The 22,781-nt window shown below is 36.7% G+C and overlaps 1 protein-coding gene across 3 annotated transcripts in view; it reads right to left on the bottom strand.

Annotated features, from left to right (window-relative positions):
- Gabrb1 (gamma-aminobutyric acid type A receptor subunit beta1) overlaps nt 1-22,781 on the bottom strand; it is a 455,282-nt gene that overhangs the window by 355,874 nt on the left and 76,627 nt on the right. Inside the window, exon 1 of one of the 3 annotated variants that reach the window (XM_051198077.1) lies at nt 3,840-3,968. The exons of the other annotated variants lie outside the window; for them this stretch is intronic. Coding sequence (XP_051054034.1) covers nt 3,840-3,896 — 57 coding nt within the window. The 5' untranslated portion in view covers nt 3,897-3,968. Of the gene's footprint in view, nt 1-3,839; nt 3,969-22,781 lie in introns of those variants that run through there. 3 annotated transcript variants of the gene reach the window in all.

Here is a 22,781-nt window from a genome sequence, read left to right on the forward strand (position 1 = left end):
TTCTGGAACACTAACGGTGCTTCAGAATTTTTTAATCCTGAGTGTTTTGCCATCATGTATGTTTGTAATTTGGCATGTGGCTTATCAACTCGTGTTTCAAAAGCAGTTATTAAAAGGTTAGAGTTACTTTGCTTTCAAATTTTCTGTTTATTTGCTATACTAGAAAATTATTTTGGAGTCTCAGCTTACACTACTGTTTCCAGTGAGTAGTGACTTTGGATTGTGATATGTGTTCAAAGGGTTTCTTCTTTCTTTTACTATGAGAAAATAAAGATGGCACTATAACCAATCACTCCCTATAGTTCTGTAAATTCTAGCAATCTGTGTAGTGGAGAATGAAAGAATACAACTAAAGAATGAGCTTGTCGATTTTTTTGGAGAGCAAGGGATTAGTGGTGTTTATTTCAGTGCATTCTGCAGTGTTGCTTAGTAGATTTACACATGACTTGGGAAAAAAGTCTTAGACCAGTGGGAAATAAAAAAAATTGTTTTAGCTAATTTATGGTGGAAATACTGTGAGATGATTCATATTAAAAGGAAGTTTGCTTAAGAAATGGAAAAAAATTAGCTGACTGTGGTAGTACACATCTTAATCCCAACTCTCTGGAGTTAGAGGCAGGAGGATCTCTGTGAATTTAAGGTCAACTTGGTTTACATAGTGAGTTCCAGGACAACCAGTGTAGAGAGCTCTGTAGAGAGAACTTATCTCCAAAAACTACAACAGCAACAAGAAGAAATGGGAAGATTTATATAATCTCCTTCAGAACTGGTTATAAATGTGTATCTAAAATATATAGTTAAACATATTTCCTTAACAGTTGGGATAAGGAAAATGCATCTCTTCAATATAAGCCCAACATATCTTTTTATTCTGTTTTTGAGGTTTATTTACCTATTATTTATTTATATGTGTATATGTGTATGTATGCCCAATGTGCATACATGTGCCTATGAGGGCCACATGTATAGAATTCTCTGGTACTAGAGCTACAGGTGGTTGTGAGCTGCTTGGTATGGGTATTGGCTGCCAAGCCCAGGACCTATGGAGGAGCAATAAGTGCTCGTAACCACTGAGCCTTTTCTCCAGCCCACAAACATTTCTTTTAAATAAAGTATTTCCTTGAATCTTCTGTATGAAACTATCAATTAAACTTGAAAGACATCCATATAAAACCAAATATTGTAAGAAGCTGTGTGAATAGTGCAATGACCTCAGCCACTCTGTAAATTAATGTCAAAAAGTAATTCTGTAAACTGTTCTGTACAGTGTGACTTCAGATTAATTACTTCATTCCACTTTATCTATTCAAAAGTGTTCATAAAATCCCCCCCCCCCAAAGTACCAGGCCACTTATAACTGGTAGGGTGAATCACTCAAATTAATGCAAAGTTACTGTTGGAACAAAGGACAAAAGCAAGGAAGTTCATGATGTTATGAGGGAGACATTAATGTAGTCTGTGATCAGAGGACAAGATATAGTCAAGGGAAATAAATTTGAATAGGGATAGGTAAAATGAGTGCTATTTAACGAGGCTAAATAGAAAAGAAATATATCTCAGGAAGACAGAGTAATACATCTAAAGACACCAAAGTGAAAGGTAGGCAGCTTATGGTCTTCAAGGATGGGATACAGAGGGCAGGGGAGTCAGGACCAGTTGTAGCAGTACAAGAACTTTAAGCATCTGTGAGAACTCAGTCTTTGTCCTGTACTAAATTCTGGGAAATATTTGCACTATATGCGGCAGGTCTTTCAGAGTTGGATGGAGGAGGGCAGTTAAAAGTCTACACAATTGTAAATGTAAGACAAGATGAGAGCAAAAAAAAAAAAAAAAAAAAAAAAAAAAGTCTTCATTTGAGGAGCAGATGGTGTGGGTATTGGGCCAGGGTATTGTGGATACCAGAACAGTTCTTGCTTTTCAGAATTAGAGACAGCCACAGAAGCAAATCAGTGGGCCCTGTTGTCTTCCTCCATAACATTTTTTCATTTCAGAACCCAGCGTAGATCCTAATAATCCTCAACAGTTTTAAAATAGGCTATTTTACAGAAGATTTGTTTTTCAGATCCCTTATGGATTTAAATGTATTTATTAATTATAATGTATACCACACCTTTAAAAAAATCTATGCACATAAGTTAAAGCCAATATAATACCTGGGTCTTTGCAAACAAGAAAAACTTAAGTTAAAATTTGAATCTTGAAATAATTTAATTCTTAAGTAGATAATAAAAAACAATGACAAATAAATAGTTATTTGTATAAAGGAGTTATACCAGGTGCTTCTCAGTCTGCTCACTAGTGATTTCTTGAGAAGGAGAGTTCATGACTGGGAGGGTAACTGTAGTGAATGTTTAGCTGTATCCCTAGCCTGTGAGCACTGGGTTTTAGTTGCAAGTTGCCTTTCCTTAGATGTGGTACACAAATATCTGCAAATACTCCCAAGTGTTCTTAGAGACAGAGTTACCTATGGCATTATACAAGTGAATAACAATAAGATATGGTTAACATTGGTAAGTCACATACAGCAGGACATACTTGAGAGAGGTCCAGGGAGCCAGACCAGAGCCATGACAGGTTTCCGAACGCCTCTGACAGGAACCAGGCCTTAGTTTCAGTTTACCAGAGGTAGCTGGGGCTGAGAAGTTTACCACAACTCAGAAGCAACCAATCAACAGGCACTCCTTGGCCTTCTGCTGGCCCAGCAGATGACCACAGTTTCCTGATAGCTAAAGACAGCTTTCCCTACCCTGCCACTGGAAAGTTCCTTATCACTAGATCAGCCCACCAATCAGTCCACAGACTATTCTCTTGTCACCAATCAGCCCCAAGACTAACCTCTCCTCCCTGGAATTCCCATAACCCTGTTTAAAAGGAGAGCCTTTGAGTTTCTCGGAGTAGCCCTGTGCTACCCCAACTTCTTTGACTATTAATAAACAGCTCTTTCTTATTGTGTACATGACTGGTGGTCTTTTATAGAACTTCTTGCAGACCTTAACACTTGGCCATTTCATAGAATACATAATTGAAGTGGGTGGGGAATGGGATGGGAGCGGTAGTCAGGGGCGGGGAGCACAGGAGGATGGGAGGGGAGATGGAACTGAGATCGATATGTAAAATAGGAAAAAATAATTTTTAAAAAGGACCAAAAAAAAGCCCCCCCAAAAAAAGAAGATATATTTGAGATTGGTGGCTCTTGAGAAAAGAGTAGGAAAGTGCTGCGTAGAAAAGTCTCTCCTAAGTCTGTATTTAGGGCACAGGGAAGGCTACGGATGTACACCTTGCTTTCTGCTGTGCGCACAATCCTGTCCATCTACTTGCTTTTATAAATCAGTACCTTTAGTCTGGTAGGTTCTCTAATGTTGAACAATTAGTAAGGCAAGACTGGATTCTACTTCCATACTGCCTTAGGAGCTATGCAGAGAACCAACATAAGGTGGGGTGCAATAAATAGGTGTTCCTATTTATTGAGAAAAAAAGATGAGGACAAAATACTCTGATACACTGTTTCTAGAACATTAGTGATTTGTCCAGCATTGGTCCTGCCCATGGATGTCTCATTTGACTGAAATCTACTCAATCTTCTCTCTTTCTCTTTTGGTCACTCATTCCAGATAAACACAATTCCTGGTCTGAACATATTAGATGTGTAAAAGGAAACATAAACTGGCTTTCAACAGCAATTTTTGAGAAATTTATTAACATGAATTAGATTCAGGGTCTACCTCTATTGTAGGAAGAATTAGTTACAATTGATTATATTAGACATTTTATATTTCATAAAATTAATAGGGTGTCACTAACATTTTATATCTAACAAGATATAAAAGTAAACAACTTACTTTCAATTTCCCACTCCTTGAGCAGGTCATGTATGGCATTAATAACTTCCCAATCATAACAGTAATTGTCTCATATTCAGTTAAAAAAAATGTCTGATGGCATTACGAGTTCCATGATGAGAAGAATCTATTGAAGGAAGAACAGTAATAAATGTAATAGAACTGATAACACTAGCCAAAAATAATTTTCCAAGGTAATGATGCAGCAAGTGTGCTTCTACCCTAAATCTGTTGCTTCAAAATAATGTGACAATAACTTAGGTATTTTCATTTATAGCTGGAGAAAAAAACCTAGAATTTATTTTTTGTACTTAGATACTAAAGGAGCCATTTTTAATGTTGGGTTTCCAATTATTTCTGTTACGTTGTTATATTTTAATAGTGTAAAAGTAACCATAGCATAAAAACAATCTACCAAACAAAAATAATCATGTCTAATTTATTGAGTTTTTGATTATGCATAATATTTGAACCATAAAATACCATGTTTTTCCTTTTTCTTCACTTGTCAAATACAATTTGCTTTAGAACAACTTTTTAAATCCTTTGAAGTATTTTCAAAGCTAGACAAGATTTTCCACACACACACACACACTACACAGATGTATATGTTATGGAGAGGGTGGGGTCAGTAGGTAGATAGCAGCTTTCATAAATGTACTGCCAAAACTCTATGAAGTACACAGATTCGTGATTCCTGCACTGATTCCTAAGTGAGGAAAAAGTCTCAAAGTAGAATATAGTCCACTTCAAACAGGCACATTGAGATGGAGCTGTGCTATATTATGTCTTAGCTCTTTTGGCTGTTTTGATCTTTTTGAGGGACCTGCCAGCCATCTCCAAAATAAATCACACATGGAAGCCTTAGGTTGGCTTGTTTCTAGCTGGATTTTCTTATCTTAAATTAACCTGACTAACATCGCCCTCTAGGCTTTTATCTTTCTTTCTTCTGTATATCTTACTTTCCTTCTTACTCAGTGGGTGGCTGGGTGCCTGGCCCCTGATGTTCTCCTCTTGTTCTCTTTGCTCCTCTTCCTCTCTTCCTCAGTTGAGCTTCTATTTATTTTCTCTGCATGCCAGCTCTGCCTATCCTTGCTCCTGCCTTGCTATTAGTCATCCAGCTCTTTATTGGGACCACCAGGTGTTTTAGGCAAGCTCAGTAACACAGCTTCACAAAGTTAAACAAATATAGCATAAACAAAAGTCACACACCCTAATATTCCCCAACAGAGCTGTATCGGATAACAGCTCCTTTGATAAGTCAAGCCTTTCCTGATGCATCTGTGTATTACTGCAGAAGAGTAATGGGAAACAAAGGAAGAATGCAGAGTGTCACTCAATAGTGCCATATTAAGAATGTGGCTCACACAGCTCTGCACCTCAGAAGTTCAAAACTGGTTTCATATCAGAAAACCTCAAAGGGGGAAAGAAGTTAAATTTATTAAGTCCACTACAGGTCAAGCATTAGCAGCAATGTACATCAAAATTCTTTTGTTCTTCCAAAAGGAAGATCAGAGTAATCAAATAATAATACCTGTAATCTAGAAATGACAATGGAGATTGCACCCATACATCAAAAAGAATTTGGAGCTAGCAGCAGGATGCAAGGGGGGGGGGAAGCAGATGGAGCAATCATTTTGCACATAAAGCAAGGAAATCAATTTAGAACCAGGTAAAATTTCAAGAGGCCAATAATATATTCTCCTCTCTCTGAAAATATATCTTATTCTTTCAAGCAAAAATGGGTCCTGCAATGATGGCAGGAGTTTGGAGAAACTATAGTTAGGGAGTCCTTGAGAAATCAATCATGGGGATGAATGCATATCAGTGACATGGTCTTGAATGGGGAATAGTAGGGGACACATGATAAGTTCTACACCATTTGTGTATTATGGAGTGCAAGAAGAAATTTTGCTGGGGTTCTTAGTGTCACAATCATAAAGAAACAAATCTTTCTTTGGGATGCTGAGCACAGACCTGTGTTGTTTTCTTCCTTCTACTTTTCCACACTTATTTGTATCATTTTTCTCTCCATTCTTCAAGTTTGGCTACTTATTTCTGTGCTTTCATGTTGGTTGCCTCCTTTTCCTCAGAATCGTGTCCCTTACTATATTGCAAGCTCCTTCTGATTCATCAAGTATCTATTTCACTTTCTTAGAGAGGGCGTCTCCATGTCCTCACTCATGTTCTCTGCTTTCACCCAGATGTCCCTGCCTCAGCCCCCTATGAGCATTGCTTCATTTGTGTGTTGTCTGTTCCTTTCATGAGAACTGAATTATTTGCTTCTTCTCCTTTGTTCTACCTTGAGGACCCAGAACTGTGAACCTCCCTAGGGTCCAGAAAGCATTGAACTAATGTTTTATGCTTTCATAAAGAATTTCTTCTTTTTTCTTTTACTTTTAAAGCACTTTTTAGAAAGGATATCATATAGTTGTTCATGTTCTTTTTCTATATCACTCCAAAAATATAATAAGTAGAAACTAAGTAACAGGCCACTTAAAATTTCCCAGTAAAGTATCTTAACATGAAAAATAACCACTTAGAATAGTATGATTATTGTGAGCATCCTAAACCAAAGTGTCAGATGTTCTTGAATAAAGATAAATTCATAAGCTATCTCACTTTAATTGACTGTAATTTGCCAAATAGTGTCAATTTCCTTTGGTAGCTGGCTACTGGTAATAATAGTTTTTTATTAAAATTTTAATTAGTATAGCCATTCTCAGGTCACACATTGTACTTCTCACAATAATATGTAGCTTGCAGGATGGCTACTAAAGAGTTAAAAAAGGCCTTAGAATTCAAAGGTCTTACCAGAGACAGGCAAGATTGTAAAGAGAGTCACTGTAAGTGATTTTATTTTAATGAACAGGTTTGGAGAGCTGCTGGGGGTATGTCGAACTGAGATAGAGTATCAAGAGCAACCATAGAGGCAATGGACCATAGGTGAGATTCTGGATTAGGCCTGGATGGGCATGTGGCCATACAAACAGATGGAAAGACAGATGGCAATTTGACAAGGTGGCATCAATCCATGGGGAACTTGCTGAGCTGAAACCTTGGTACCAGCAAGAGTCTCCTGATAAATGCACACACCTTGTGCTGTGATGGCAGGTGGTAGGGTTATTACCACATCATGCTGGGTCCCCCCCCCACTGTGCCATGGTCTAGGTGAGGGTGTTGCATTCTTCATTGGTTTGGTATGCACATCAGGCATCAGGCCTGTTTTGTTTGTTTGTTTTGTTTTATTTTTTTCTGATAGAATTTTACTACACTCACATGTAACCAATCTACATTGATAAAATTTGATAAGTGTAACCATTTGGCTTACATGGATATTATTAGTCTGTACCTCATTGGTTGTGCTATTTACATACACAAATAATTTATGAAGACACCCTGCCACTCCTTTTGTATTCACAATAGAGTCAAATGCTGCTTTGTAAGGGCAGTCTCCCAGGGCCATTTCAAGTCCTATATGCTAGCTCAGCAGAATAGAACACAACCTGATATCCAAAACAGCAGTGATGACATGAAAGTTCATAGGCCTTAAGCAGGCTCATAAGCTACAAACCCTAGGTGTCTTTGTCTTTGTGTCATAAATCTTATACATCATAGCAGAAAGCATGCAAGTTTCCTTCTATACATTTCCCCTTTTGTTCCTCCTATTATTCTACAGTTGGGTTATATTATTGTCATTTTTCTGTTGAAGAAAAAAGTCATCGAAAACATGATGCTATTTAATGGCTGTGCTGGGATTCGAACTCATATCTTAGTTCCTTCCACTGTGGTACTCTGTTCCAATTAAAAAATTTCACAGGGTTAGAGGATGATGTAAGATTATTATTCATGTGTTTCAAAGGGGATAATCTAGGGTTTGATGCTAGAGTATAAATATTAATTTTAATAAACTTTATTGAGTCATATGTTTGCCTGAGCCTAATCTAAACTTCAAACAAACCTTGGCATGCCCCACAGGGCGGTGGTCCTGCAAGCTCAGTATATTTCCCCTGTGTTATTTGCTTATGTGGAAATGTTCCTTTTTATTTCCAATGAGAAAAGTTTCTGGAGATGAGGGATAAGATAGGACCTGGTGGGCTTATTTGTGTGATGAGACAGGAAAGGGAATCAGAGTCTCATTTGAGTACCTGATGCTATCCTTCTTAATTAAGTATATACCCTTAGAGAATTAATGAAAGTTGAGTTTGAAGTGACTTTGCAAATGCAGCAAGTATTTTATGAGATATGAATCCAAGCATCAGAGCAAGGCAAAAAAAAAAAAAAAAAAAAAAAAAAAGAAAAAGAAAAGAAAAGCTTTGGCAATAAATTAAGAGAATCATATGCTTAAAAAAAAAAGGCAGCCATATTTTAGAAACACATAAGATAGCCTTGTGCATTTCAGCCAGATCACTAAGAGGTTTAGACTCTGATAGAGGAGTATGTCTGAACACACAGTAGTCATAGCCTTATGAGTTTCTGTTAAAGGGTTCAGCTTGGCTTAGCATAATTTTGTGGCTACTCGCATCTTTGTTGTTTAAGTTCTGAGTCCTGATTAGCTGAAGAAGTCACAATTTTCCTAATGATACCAAGAAAAGAACTGCCAGATTATGGACAGAAAATCACCAGAGATAAATGTTGTGTAGCTTATTGTTTTAAGACCTCCAAGTTTTAGATCAGTTTGTCATGGAGTAGTAATCACTAGCATAACTTGATATGCACTTTTCTTTGCCTGAAAATTACATCTTCTGAGAAATGATTGTTTTCTTTTGCAAAATGCCTAGAGTATTAAACTTCATGTTTACACCAATTCAATACACTTTTTCAGTCTCTGTGTCAAATGCCAATAGACAGTACTTTTATTGTCATAGGCAATCTGTGAATTGATTTTAAAAATTAAATGCTGTGCCAATACAAAGTGATTTTAGTTGACTTAGAAGTCTTATTTTCACTTGTTTGGAAAAAAAAAAACAAAAATGTGTTGATTAAAAATAGAGGCAAAAGTCATAGAATCTAAAAATGTTAACATATATATTCAAGATCTTTTCATTAAATGTTCACTGCTCCAGTGATACACATAGAATTGCCACACTGTCACTGCAGATATATCTTTGTGTGTAAATTAAGCAGGGCCAAAATTTTAGAGCTAGGTTTAACCAGGGAGTTTATAAAGAACAGACTGCCTCACTCTGTTTTAGACATGAGGAAGTTGTGAGTTTGAGCTAGACTTGGGCAAAACCAAGTGGTTTGCTAAAGAAAGCCTTAGGGGAAAAAATAAATGGAAACTACAGCTGCTCCTATGGCACCTGCAACCCAATGGCTCACAAGAGTTGGATAGAAAGATGCTTTTGGTTTTTTCAGAATATTTAGTTTACTTATTTGCTTTTAAATTTATTCTTTTTCCTTTTTTTTTAATGAGGTAAGGCTTGCCTGGAACTCTATGTAACAGGCTGGAATCACCTAGGTTCTCACACAACTCCATCTTCCAAGTCCTGGGATTAAAGACATGAACCACTATGAGAAACCTAGATATGAGCTTTTCTGGCAAAAGTTCTAAGTGCAAAGGCCAAAGCAAAGGTGTTTGTTGGGAAGATCCCTAGACTTATTTAAAGGATCTTATCCCCACTCAGCCTGGAAAGATGATGGGGTCTTCCTGCTTCATTCTAGTATCATAAGACCTGAAGCAGAGATGAGCCCAAGGCATGAGAAACTCAGAATCAGCTGGTTAGATACAGAATCTTACCTACCACTGTAAAAACCCTGCTTTCTCAGCACCTTGTAGATGTTGTAGATACAGAGTCTAGAGCTGATTTTTCAGAGCTTTCAGACTTCTGGATAAACTGATGTTTCATGTGGGAGAGGGATGTAGATATTGAATGTTGAAGATATTTCTGTACCTTGCATCAAATCATTTAATTAAACCCCAGGTATATGTAAGCCTAGTTTGAGGGAACTTGTTAGGATAGACAATAATTAGTCCTAACCAATTCATAGTGATAAGTTATAATTATTACCATTTGATGGCTTAGAAGACAATAAATAACTTCTATATTTGCTTTTCAAAGCCCAAACCACATATTGGCAGAAGCATTTTCACAGAAGGTTGAAATAAAAATGGAATGACATTTCATCTCACCACATTCTGTTTATCTAAGCTGTTATTGATGTTTGTCCTTGAGATGTTCAATTTAATTTACTCTCTGTGAAAGAAACCACAGCTACTCTGCATCCATATTGATGACTTACTCTGAGGAATCTTTGTCATTAAAAAAGTGATCAGTTTTAGTGTCAGGCAATCAAGATGTACTTCTTTCTTTAGTTTTTGCTTTAAAGATATATTTACTCCTATATAATGTAGACCCTAGGTCAAGATTTATGAGATAAACGAATTTCCTAAGATCCTATAGCTGCTTGTGAAGACCTTTTCATGACTCTTTTAAATTTCTGATTTTAAAAATAATATTTTGTCTATGAATTTCAAGATTTTTTCTGATGAGTAGTACTCCATTGTATAAATTTACCAGATATTCTTTATTCATTCTTTGTTTGAGGGATATCCAGGTTTTGTACAGGATCTGGAAATTCATAGTCAAATGAATGGAACTAGAAGAAACCATCCTGAGTGAGGTAACCCAGACACAGAAAGAAAAACATGGAATGTACTCAAATATGGATATTATACATAGAGTAAAAGATAACCAGGCTACAATACACAACACCAGAGAAACTAGGGAACAGGAAGGTCTTTAAGAAAGAAATACATGTCCCTCTTTCAAGAAAGGGAAAGGAACAAGATCTTCTGAGTAAATTGGGAGCACAGGGCAGAGAGGAGTAAGGTAGTAGAAAGAGGAAGGGAGAAGGGGGGGAGAAGAGAACATGAGAGATTAGGAAGGTCTAGCTGGGGGAAGAACAGAGAAGGAGAGCAAGGAAAGAGATACCTTAATAGAGGGAGCCATTATGGGCTTAATGAGAAATCTGGCACTAGGCAAATCTCCAGGGATCCACAAGGAGCCCCACCTAAGAATCTAAGCAATAGTACAGAGGCTACCTTAAATGTCCTTCCACTATAACTAGATGACTACTTTAATTGCCATCATAGAGCCTTCATCAAGTAGCTGATGGAAGCAAAAGCCGACACCCACAGCTAAGCACTGAGACAAATTCCTGGAATCCAGTTGTAGAGACAGAGGAATGATGAGCAAAAGGGTCAAGACGATGTTGAGGAAATCCACAGAAACAGCTGACCTGAGCAAGTGGGAGCTCACAGACACCAGTCTAACAGCTGGGGGATCTATATGGGACCCAACCAGGGTATCACTTAGGGGACCTGGGCAGTCTATAGAGCCTCTAGCAGTGGAACCAGTATTTATCCCTAGTGCATGAATTGGCTTTGGGAGCCCATTCCTTATGGAGGGATACATGGAGGAGGGCTGAGGTCCTGCCTCAAATGATGTGACAGACTTTGATGATCCACCTTGGGATGTCTCACCCTCCCTGAGGAGTGGATGAGGGGTGGGATTGGAAGTTGGTGGGGAGAATGGGAGGATCTGAAGGAGAGGGAACTGCGGTTAGTGTGTAAAATAAAATTGTTTTTAATTTAAATAAATATTAATTAAAAAATTGTATTCAGTGAATTGAGGCCAAGGTAAAATACAGAACAATTTTGAGTAAAAATAGCAGGCATAAATAGAGGTGATAATTATGAACATATTCAAGGTTCCCAGAGCAGGAATTATAATTCCAAGGGAGAATTGAGATAGACACCAGTAGGCACTAGTATGGAACAAGGGGATAAGTAGGCTCAGGAAAGGAATGGGTAAGAGGCAATATGATAACACTGTATTGATAAGCATTGATGTGCCTGACCAAAACCCAGGCTGAACCATTCCACTTCAATTACTGATCAATCTTGTTTGATTGGTATTCTACTTCAAGGTCTGAAATGTGAACATTTTGGTGCATATTCAGTTCACTGTTATTATAGTCAATGGGAAAATTCAATGTACTATGTGAGTTTGGTTTATGTTAATATTTTATAAGACTGTAATTATATTTCTGTATTTGTAACTCTCTCACACAACAGACCTTAAGAAAATCTGTAAGTCAGAGTGAATTAAAAAAGACTCAGGCGGTATTTGCCTACCTTATACTAATTTGTGGTATGTGACTATACATGTGAAAGAGTCTTCAAAAAGCAGATGTCTAAAAGATGCTGTAAGAATCATAGGTCAGTGTCATCCACCTGTTTTACAGCATGGAGACCATCAGCAAGGCCTGAATTTCAAGTTACCAGCAAATCACTGTGAATTCATCAATTACAAGACTAATTACTTCAAAAGTCCATCTAATGCTGTATTTATTCTGATGTGATTGCATAAAGCTGGTTGGAAGTAAGCTAATCTATCCTTTCTTTTGTGAAAGCACACTATCAATCAAGACATTCGTGTAACATTTTAACAGAGGTCAGAGCAGCTGATTATAAATGAATTATAAATAAATATGTGATCACTTCACATACTGTTACATACAATAATCTATGACAGACAGTATTAATCTGAATTTGCTGATTTTTTCTATATACTTAATAACTTTTTGAATTGGTTACATCCATAGAAATTCAGAATTACCTTATTTATCATGATAGAATATTGTGATAAGTGAGGCATCACTTCTGTAAGTGGAAATCTGGATATTAATGGAGTTTTAGTAAATGGTATAGTATCTATTTTGCGCATGCAGAGAGAATGGAGAACACAGTATGTCAGGGAAGAAAGTCCCCTGGACTTTATTCTAATATCTATAGTTGAAACAAAAATCCTAAGGCTCATGAATATTAGTGATATGCCAAGTTACTGAAATTCCCTAAATGGTAGGCATGTCTAACAGATGGAAGGCAAGATAATATTAAGTAATGAAAAAAAAATATAGGAAATAACATAGTAAAAAAGTTATTCTCTTTTAAAATACCATTCAATACTTCTGATTTACAGCTCATAGGAAGTGTGAAGCTTGTACAATTTCTTAATGTCTTTGTGGCATCTATTCATCTCTAGTTTTAATTGGAAAAAAGACAAATCAGATGCATTGCAAGCAGCAGGATTTAGCTAGAACTTAAAGACATTTTTTTATTGAATTCATTTTTAAAGCCATCTATGTTTCAAAGAGACTTTTTTGCACTTTTACAGTGACATAAGGTTTCTTTTGAAATAAGTCAATTTGAGTGCTAAGCTAAACTTGATAGAAACACCACAGGAATATTCGCCCAGGTGACCCTTAAGTGTTACAAAAACCATAAAGTGGTATCAGGTAACTAAAGGCTAGAGAAACTGAAAATAGCTGCATAACCTGCATTAATAATTGCAAATGTATAGACTCTTACATTGGTATAATTTCACATATTATAGGTGGTTGTCCACATTTAATAACAATGTAAAATATATCAGTCAAGAATTACCATCTCAATGTCCATTCATACACTGGGGATAAATGTTGTTCCATTACCAGAGGCCCCATAGACTGCTTAGGCCTCCTAACTGACACCCATGCTCAGGGGGCCTGGTTCACCATCCTATGCTGGTTTTTGAGCTGTCTGGGTTTTGAGATTAGAGCAAAGAACCATAGGACATTTAGTAACAAGGATTCAAAATATTGAAAATAATAATGGAGATAAAAAAGAACACAAATCATATAACACTTAGAAAAAAGGGTTCAGAATATTAAAGATGGCAATATAGATATGACAGGTAGAATACAAAACATGGAACATATACATGACCAACTAGAAAACAGAATTTGTTCCATGTCCACTGCTTCAATGACCAAAACAGAAACAATGAAATGCACTAACACACTAGCAGAAACAGCTCGTTCCTTGTCTGATGAATCAAATAAGATTAAAGAACTGGAACATCAGATGGAAAAACTGGCAGATAGAATTTGCTCCATGTCTGAGGATAATGGCAAGCTAGCAGATAGAAAAAAACATTGTTTCTGGAAGGGAGTTTATATGCCATTCAGATAATATCTAAGGATGAGAATATTAAAAGCGTAGACTCATTTGTTGGAGAAAACAAGAAACTGATTCAATAAAGTTTCTGGAAAGTTATATGATTCAAGAAGTTCAAACACTCAGAGAAACAATGGTAAATAGATTGCAGGCCTTAGAAGACCTTCAATCTGATACACAAAAGAAGAGGTACAGGTAATAGGGCATGAAAGAGATTTAAAATTTCCTACACCCTACAAGGTCAGAGTGGACCTGCCATAGGTCATTATCCCATCACCAGTGGCTTTCCTTGTATCTCTTGCTGAAAAACCAGCAACGAAAAAACACCCAAAAGGTTTTGTTGCACGCCAGTGGGAACCAATAAGTATGAAAGATTTAAAAGGTATAAAGGAAGCAGTAGACTCTTATGGCATACACTCACCATATGTCAAACAACTAATAAAATCATGGGCAAGAAATAATAAGGTAACCCCTAAGGATTCAGATCAATTAATATCAACTGTCCTTAAAAAATTTGTCCCAATTAGAATGGAGGGCTTCGTGTAGAAAAAAAGCAAAAGCTTTTGAACTTTAGGGCTTAGACAAAGGTTATAAAGCTCCCCAAGGTAAACTTCTTGGTGAGGGTCTTTATGATGATCTATAAACTCAAGATGTGATGAATACATCTTGTCTCTTTACAGTACATCAGCTTAGAATGCTTGGGATAAGGTTCATGAGCCAGGGGAGAGGATAGAATCCAATAGCAAGGTAAGGCAGGGACTGAGAGAACACTTTGGCATATTTCTACAAAAACTATCTAGAGCAATATAACTAGAGGTAGCAGACTCAGATTCTAGGCAAATACTCATACAATCATTAGCTTATGAGAATGCAAATCCATAATGCAAACAAGTATTTTGGCTTTTAAAAATCAGATCAGCATCATTGGATGAATGGGTCCTGTACACAGTCAACAATTGAGCATAAGGACCATGACACTGAAGCTTGAGTAGGAGAAGTGATCTCCAAAGGTTTGAAATGACATCAAAATACCAGATGTTTTAATTGTGGTAGGACAGAACATCTAAGAAGAAATTGTGGGCAAAGCATTCCTAGAAATAACACTCCTAGGATTGAATCAAACAGAAGGCCTCCCCCTTCTTGATTATGTAGAAGATGTGGCCAAGGCCAACACTGGACCAATGAATGTAGATTGACCAGAGACAAGCAAGGAAATCCTTTACAATTGGGAAAGTCCTTGAGATGCCTCTCAAAGGCCCCATGTCAAAGGTGGTCCGGACATTCCCAGTCACTGCAGAGGAAAATCTTCCCCAGGATGATTAGAAAATCTAGTACCTATCATAAAAAGTCACACCATTCTGGATAACATATTAGCTATGGAAGATGAATCAAACATAAATGAAGGAAACAAAGAAGTATATTTTTGCAAACCATTATAAATATTCAAAGGCCTAAATTAAAAATGAGGATGACTAATAGATCGGTAGAAGGGATCCTTGACACTGGCACTGATGTGACCATTATAACTAATAAATCTTGGCCTCCAAGATAGCCCCTGCAAGAGGTAAATGTTCAATTTTTAGGGATTAGAACCCTAACTCAGGTAAAACAGAGCACAAGATGAATTGAATGTATAGGATCAGAAGGAATTTGGGGACCATATGTGGCTGATATAGTAATGAATTTATGGGCCATGTTCTATTACAGAAATGGAATACACAGATTAACATTTCTTCATTATTAGATATGAGCCATAAATAAACTCATGGTTGAACAAAAAATATTTTAAAGTACTATACAAGACAGACACCAAATATCCAGGCTCCAAGCTGTACAAAAACAGAATACAAGTGACAAACTAACACAGGACCAAAAGCCCTACATTTAAAATAGCTAACAGATGAATCTGGGTAAGGCAATGGCCTATGACCTCTGAGAGGCTAGAGGCTTTAAAAAAAACTTTTTCCAAGATTGACATATCAAAGAATCTACAAGCCCTTGAAATTCTCATTTATTTGTTTTCAAAAAGAAATCTGGAAAACGAAGAATGCTTACAGACCTGAGAACCATCAATAAAGTATTCCATCCAATGGGCTCTCTGCAGCCTGGAATGCCCTTGCCTTCTCTGATACCTAAAGAATGGCCTACTATAGTAATTGATTTAAAAGATTGCTTCTTCATTACACCTTTACAAGAAAATATAAAGAAAAATCACGGTACCTAATTACAATAATTTTCAAACAGTCAAAAGATTTTGCCACAGGGAATGCTAAATAGCCCCACCCTGTGCCAATATTTTGTGCAAAAACCTTCGGAAATAATTCGTAAACAGTTCCTATAATCCATAATTTCCATTACATGGATGATGTATTGTTGACTGATTCTAAAATAGTAATATTAGAAAAAATGTCTGAGGAAATAAAAGAAGTTTAACCTCACTGGGGATTACAAATTGCACTCAAAACAATACAAAGAGGAGATTCTGTCAATTACTTAGGATATAAAATAGGTCTACAGAAAATTAGACCACAAAAAGTACAGATCAGGAGAGATTGTTACTAGACTCTTAATGATCTTCAAAAATTATTAGGATAGATTTCTCAACTGCAGACCATTATTGGAGTAGAAGGGCATGGTCTGAAAAACTTGAAAATGGCCCTAAAGGGGACAAGAATGTAAATAGGCCACAAATACTATCAGCTGAAGCTGAAAATTAGAATGGGTAGAATTAGAATGGGTAGAAAAGAGGACACTAAAAGCACATATGGACCGTGTGAATCCAAAATTAGACTGTATTCTGGTTATATTACCATCTAGAGAATATCCTTTAGGAATTTTGATGCAGAGGGAAGATATCATATTAGAATAGGTATTTCTACCACATAAACAGAATGAAAACTAAAATCATACATAGAAAAGATCTCTGACTTGACTGTAAAAGGTAAATTAAGACATTGTCAACTGACAGGAAGGGACCAAGAAGAAATTATAGTACCTTTAACAAATGAGGAAATTTCCTCCATATGAAAAGATAATGAATATTGGCAAAGAGCTTGTAGTAACTTTTTGGGAACTATTAGCATCAATTATCCCAAAAGTGAAAGAATCAAAATCATAAAGAAAACGATTTGGATCCTTTCAAGCATTGTAAGAAAAACTCCAATCTCTGGAGTTCTTACATTCTACAGTGATGCAAACAAATCAGGTAAGGCAATATATAAATCAGGAAATATAAGTAAAGTAGTTCAAAGCCCTTATAACTCTGTACAAAAGGCAGAATTGTACACCATTCTCTTGGTACTTATGGATTTTACAGAACCTCTCACTATAGTTACTTACGACTTTGAATATACAGAGAGAGTCATCTTACACATTGAGACTGTAGAATTTATTCCTGATATACAGAATTAACTTCATTGTTTATATAATTATAAGAAACTATCAGCAATAGGACTCATTTTGTATATATATATATATATATATATATATATATATATATATATATATATACACACACACACACATATGTATACATGTGTTTATATGTGTGGGTATGTACATATATGTGTGTTTGTGTGTGTGTGTGTGTTTAGATCCTATTCAGGTCTGCCAGGCAGGTCCTCCAGCACAAAGCAATGATAAAATTAATCAGTTATTCAGTTATTAATAGGAAGTGTGCTATAGACCTCGGAGTTTCATAAAAAATAACTTTAAAAAAGGATTTTTCTATCACTAGGCAAGAAGCTAAGTAAATGGCAAGAAAATGCCCCACGTGTTCATTCTATAACCAAACTCCTTTACTACTAGGCAATAACCCTAAAGGTATAAATAGGAATAATATGGCAAATGGATGTGTTTCATTTTTCAGAATTTGGAAAATTAAAATATGTTCACCATATTACAGACACATTTTCAGGGTTTCAATAGGCCACTGCTCTGAGATCCATAAAGGCTGATTCTGTTATCACACACCTATTAGAGGTAATGGCCATTTATGGGCCTACCTGCACAAATAAAAACTGGCAATGCTCCAGCATATGTCTCCAGCAAATTAAGACAGTTTTTTGAATATTATACATAAAGCATATAATTGGTATACCACACAATTCTACAGGGCAAGCAATAGTTGAGAGATCTAATAGTACTTTAAAAGAACTGCTCTATGAGCAGTCAAGGGGAACCAAGATACCCAAACACAGATTGCTGCTTTATTAGCTAATGAAAAAAAAAAACAGCCACAAAAAGACACTGGACAATAGAAAAAACTTCTGAACTAAACCAGCTGGTGTACTTCAAGGTTGTATTGACCTCAGTATGGAAACCAGAATATGTGCTACATTGGGGTAGGGGTTTTGCATTTGTATCTATAGGAGAAGAAAAGCTATGGATACCATCTAAGTAGATCAAGATCAGAGTTGAACAAGAGAAACTCTTAAAAGGAGAAATGACAAGTCATCCACCAAAGTATTTTCCATGAGTTTTATGGAGACCTCTCAAAGGTAGGGGAAGTGTTCTGTTCTTGTCTTTACAGGAAAACAGAGAACACCCATCTTCAAACAGCCAAAAGACACTGAATGCGTAGGTACCTACAGAAGAGAAGAAAACACTCAAGAAAGAGTCATCTAAAAAAGAGGAATCTGATGTATGTTACCAATATTTAATTCTAGTGAACCATTTCTGTACAAAAATCTATTTCTCTTTATTTTCTAGCATGCCTTTAGTCCCACTTCATATAAGTCAATTCTGGCTTTGGAGTTGTATTTGATTTTCCTCCTCTAAATTCAAGCATGTTATTAAAATTAAGTTCAGAGTTTCTGCCTTATATTTAGAAGCCAATTGGTTTAAGACAGAAAAAAAATCTAGGGACTGCCATTTGTTTAAACTCAATTTTTTTCTCTGAAATTCTAATATTCCTCATACTTATTTTCATGATTAATGTTACTTTCCTAATATGCATACCTATAAAAGTTGAAATTTTTATATTGACATTGATGTTTATGTTTTCCACAAGGAACAATAACAATTCCTAACAACAATCTTTGAACTCTCCAGAAAGACAATGGGGCCCCACTTTATCATTCCACTTGATTCAACCTGATTCATCTGGACTACAAATATCACCCTAAAACTGGTTTGGGACTGAAATGCTTGAGGCAACTCCAGACTAGATAGCTGAAATGGTGCACCTTCTTATTACACCCTAGCCAGAGTTTCAGACAGAATTTCAGTCAAGCATTTCCTGCCACGCAGAGACTAGCTACAAATGTTACAACTAGTCCCCTCAATATATATATATATATATATATATATATATATATATGTATGTATGTATGTATGTATGTATGTATGTATGTATATTCATTGTCCTTGAAAATTACTTAAGGAAGTTTCAACCATTCTTATAGTTACGTTCCCAAGTATTACAGGTTATCTTCACCCATGATTCTTATACCTATGAGAATAGTCAGACATGGATGTTAGATCTTCAAACACTTTATAGACCTCCAGAATGCATTTAAATATTTTAATATTAGTACTCCATTGACGTGAGACACTATTGCTCCTGACAGCACAGAGCATTTCCCAAGAACATGTTGGTCACTGAAGTCACTCCTGCTGGAGTCCATTCTTTCCTTAGCTAATGGCCTCTTGGGCAAAAAACTGCCCCCACCTCAACCACTGACTTTGGATATGCTGTCCTACTGTGTTTGCAGGAGCCAAACATAGAAGACTGCTGAACCTTGCCAAGTCAGAGTAAGACAGAATTTCTACCTCTCTGCTTCTGTAGTGGTCTGTCAGATAATCTAGGCCTTAGCCAAAACTGGTTGCCCCGATGATGCTGTGAGACTTTAGATGACTGTCCAGGTAGCCTGCTGTTTCTGTCTTCTCTGCACCTTTTGGAAGCTGCTCGCCTGTACTTCCTGCCAACCCTAGTATTGTTATCTTCCTTCTCAGGTCGTTGATGAGGTTGAAGATTAGACTGTCTCAGTTATTGTTATCTCTTCCTAGATAGAAATATTAGGTACAAGATTTAAGCTTTCCAGCTTAGAACAACTCTATAGTAATCTCTGTTATGCCTTCACTCTAGGACTAGATATGTAGGTCTTAATTTTGAATATTCATAATATACCAAAATATACTGTCTTTGTATATACATATTTTTCAAGCCTAAATCTTTTCTTTAGACTAAAAGGGGAATTGTAGTGAGATATCCACCCCACCTACAACTGTTGCACTGACCACACCTACTGGGGCATAAGGACAGGTGCAGGTGTAACCTGGGGGGACTAGCTCTGTAGGACAGAGAGCATCCAGAGGCATCCTTGGGGCAGGAACCTGCTGGTGGTCATCTGTTTCTGGGGTAAGTGATTTCGCCCCAAATAAATATCCATCAGCCTATCGTTTTTCCACATTCTCATTTATACAAGCTACACTTGAGCACTTGAGTTTGAAGACTAGAGTCTCCTGGACAATGCCTTGGTGTGTACATTAGCAAACATTCTTTGCTCTACCCACCTAAATGTTTTAAGGAGGGGAAAATCTGATCTTGTAGCTAGGCCTTATCCATAGCATTTTTAAGTCTTAGTTTGGGACACCCTTTCAGAGATATCAAAGCTTTCATTATGTCATCTTAAGCTGGGATTGTTTTTCATTCACTGTACTCCATTCCTCAGGATCACTACTCATTGTAAGGCATAATCTTACAGGATTAGTGTTAAATCCCCTTCTTTTCATCCCAGTTTCCAGATACTGTTCAAACTACAAAGTTCTGCCCCATGATGCACATGTCTTGCATATTGAGAAGTTTCCATAATTTAAAGTTAGTTCAAAAGGGCACCAATCTAGGCAGAGCTGACCTGTCTTTACACACAAAACCATGAAGTGGAGCTGTTATGGGCTTTTCTCTCAGCCAAGACATTTTCTCCAGAAGAATGGGAAAGTATTCACAAGATCTGCAGGGTTATTATTTTGATTTGGGAATTTTTCTCAGAAGGACTTATTGAAAAAAGAATATAAGTTGTCTAGGCTCAATCACACTGCAGTGCATGCTAATACCCTACATTTGTATTTAATATTTTATATTCACTCTTTGTTTTCATCATCCTGACTGCAAATTTCAAAACTGGTGGGATGGAATTATTAGTTCCATTTCACATACAACAAGCAGGAAGTGAACACCATTTGCTATGTGGGCAGAGCTAATTAGTTACATTCAAGACAGGCCTCTCCGTCTTAAGTGACCAAGATCTTTCTATGCTGATTTTCTGTGTTTAGAGGAAGACCCTGAAGAAACAGGACCCTGAATACTCAGAACGGAAAAGTTGACAAGGAAGGGAATGGAAGTCCAGGGAGTTTATCTGTGACCAAAAGCAAGAGGCCACTGTGATCACTGCTCTAAGAAAGCTGCATATCAATGTCAGGAAAGAGAATCCAGAGTTGAAATTGCAGACTACAGGGTGTTAGAGCTGAGAGGTATCCTCAATCACATGGGTTTCAGATCCTCTATGTGTTGATGATTAAATAAGGGTGTGAAGCAGATTAAATGATACACTGAAAGGGGAGGATGGAGCTGAAATAAAAATCAGGTTTCCCGATTTTATGCATTGCCTTTTCTTCCATTCAATTTACAACATTGCTTAAAGAGGGGAGGGAAAGGGAACTGGGATCAATATGAAAATAAGAACAATATGTATATACAAATGATGAAGTCATAATGGCAATTCTGATGGTAAAGGAAATAAATTGGGTTAAAGGGAAAAGTACAAAGAGGAGAAGTAAAGAACAGTCTCCACCTATACTTAGTCATGTACCTTCTCTAGTAACAAGTTATGCAGCAAAATTTCTGATTATTTATGAAAACACAGGCTAATGAGACTTCTAAAAATCTATTTTGCATGTCCTTGATAAGTTAATTTTAGCAAAGAGGAAAAAATGGAGCAAAATATCTGTTTTCCCTAAAACTTTATTTAGAAGGGTGTGATATTCTGTAGGCAAACTCTTCCTTGAGTGATTGTGTTTTTCTTGGTATGATTGAGAGAATGTACAGTATTTTTAGGGGGTGTTTTGACAGGATATTCTTAGCAATTTGTAAATAATAGAAAACTTGATGATTGAACATTCTACTCAAGATACATTTGCCTCAAAGGCTTTTTAAAATTTAGTTAGTTCTTTGACAATTTTATGCATTCCTATTCTCACTCCCCTCATCCTTTCTTCAAGTTGCCCTGTGATCCTTACCAATACTCTATTCCTTTTCCTTACTATATCTTTCTCATATTTTTGACTTTTGATTATTTTTCTATGTGACCCATCTTTTTCAACCAGAACTATCTGTGTGAACATTACATTGGTACTATCTATTGGAGTCTGTTAAGGTCAGTAGTGAGTATACAACTGAAGGCATTGATTGCCAGTTCCACTGAATCTATTAGTTTGAAAGAGTTTGTCCATGAGTGGTAGGGTTCCCTCAATCCAAGCCTGGATATGCCAGTTTTTGTGTAATCCTAGTGTGTAAGAAGTATGGTTTTTCCTCCCACCGCCTGGTCTTGTCCCACCGCCGTGCCAGCCCCAAATAATACACAGAGACTCTGTATTTGATACAATTCTGTTGGCCCAGTTACTTGTTTCTTATCGGCTAGCTCTGCCTTAATTTTTAACCCATTTCTGTTGATCTATGTATTTCTCTTATTGGGGAGCGGGCTGGCATACTGTTTTCCCCCGACTCTCCATCTTGGCTCCTCCTTACTACTTCCTCTTTCCTCCTTGTCTCCTAGTCCCTCCTATCTTGCTTTCCTATTGGCCAACAGTGCTTTATTCATTAACCAGTATGAGAAGCATATATACATAATGGCATCTCCCATCATCTCCTCTTTTCTGTCTAAATAAAAAGAAGGGTTTTAACCTTAACATAGCAAAATATATTATACAACAGTTATAAA

The sequence above is a fragment of the Phodopus roborovskii genome, unplaced genomic scaffold (assembly GCF_943737965.1).
Source record: "Phodopus roborovskii unplaced genomic scaffold, PHOROB, whole genome shotgun sequence".
NCBI lineage: Eukaryota > Metazoa > Chordata > Mammalia > Rodentia > Cricetidae > Phodopus > Phodopus roborovskii.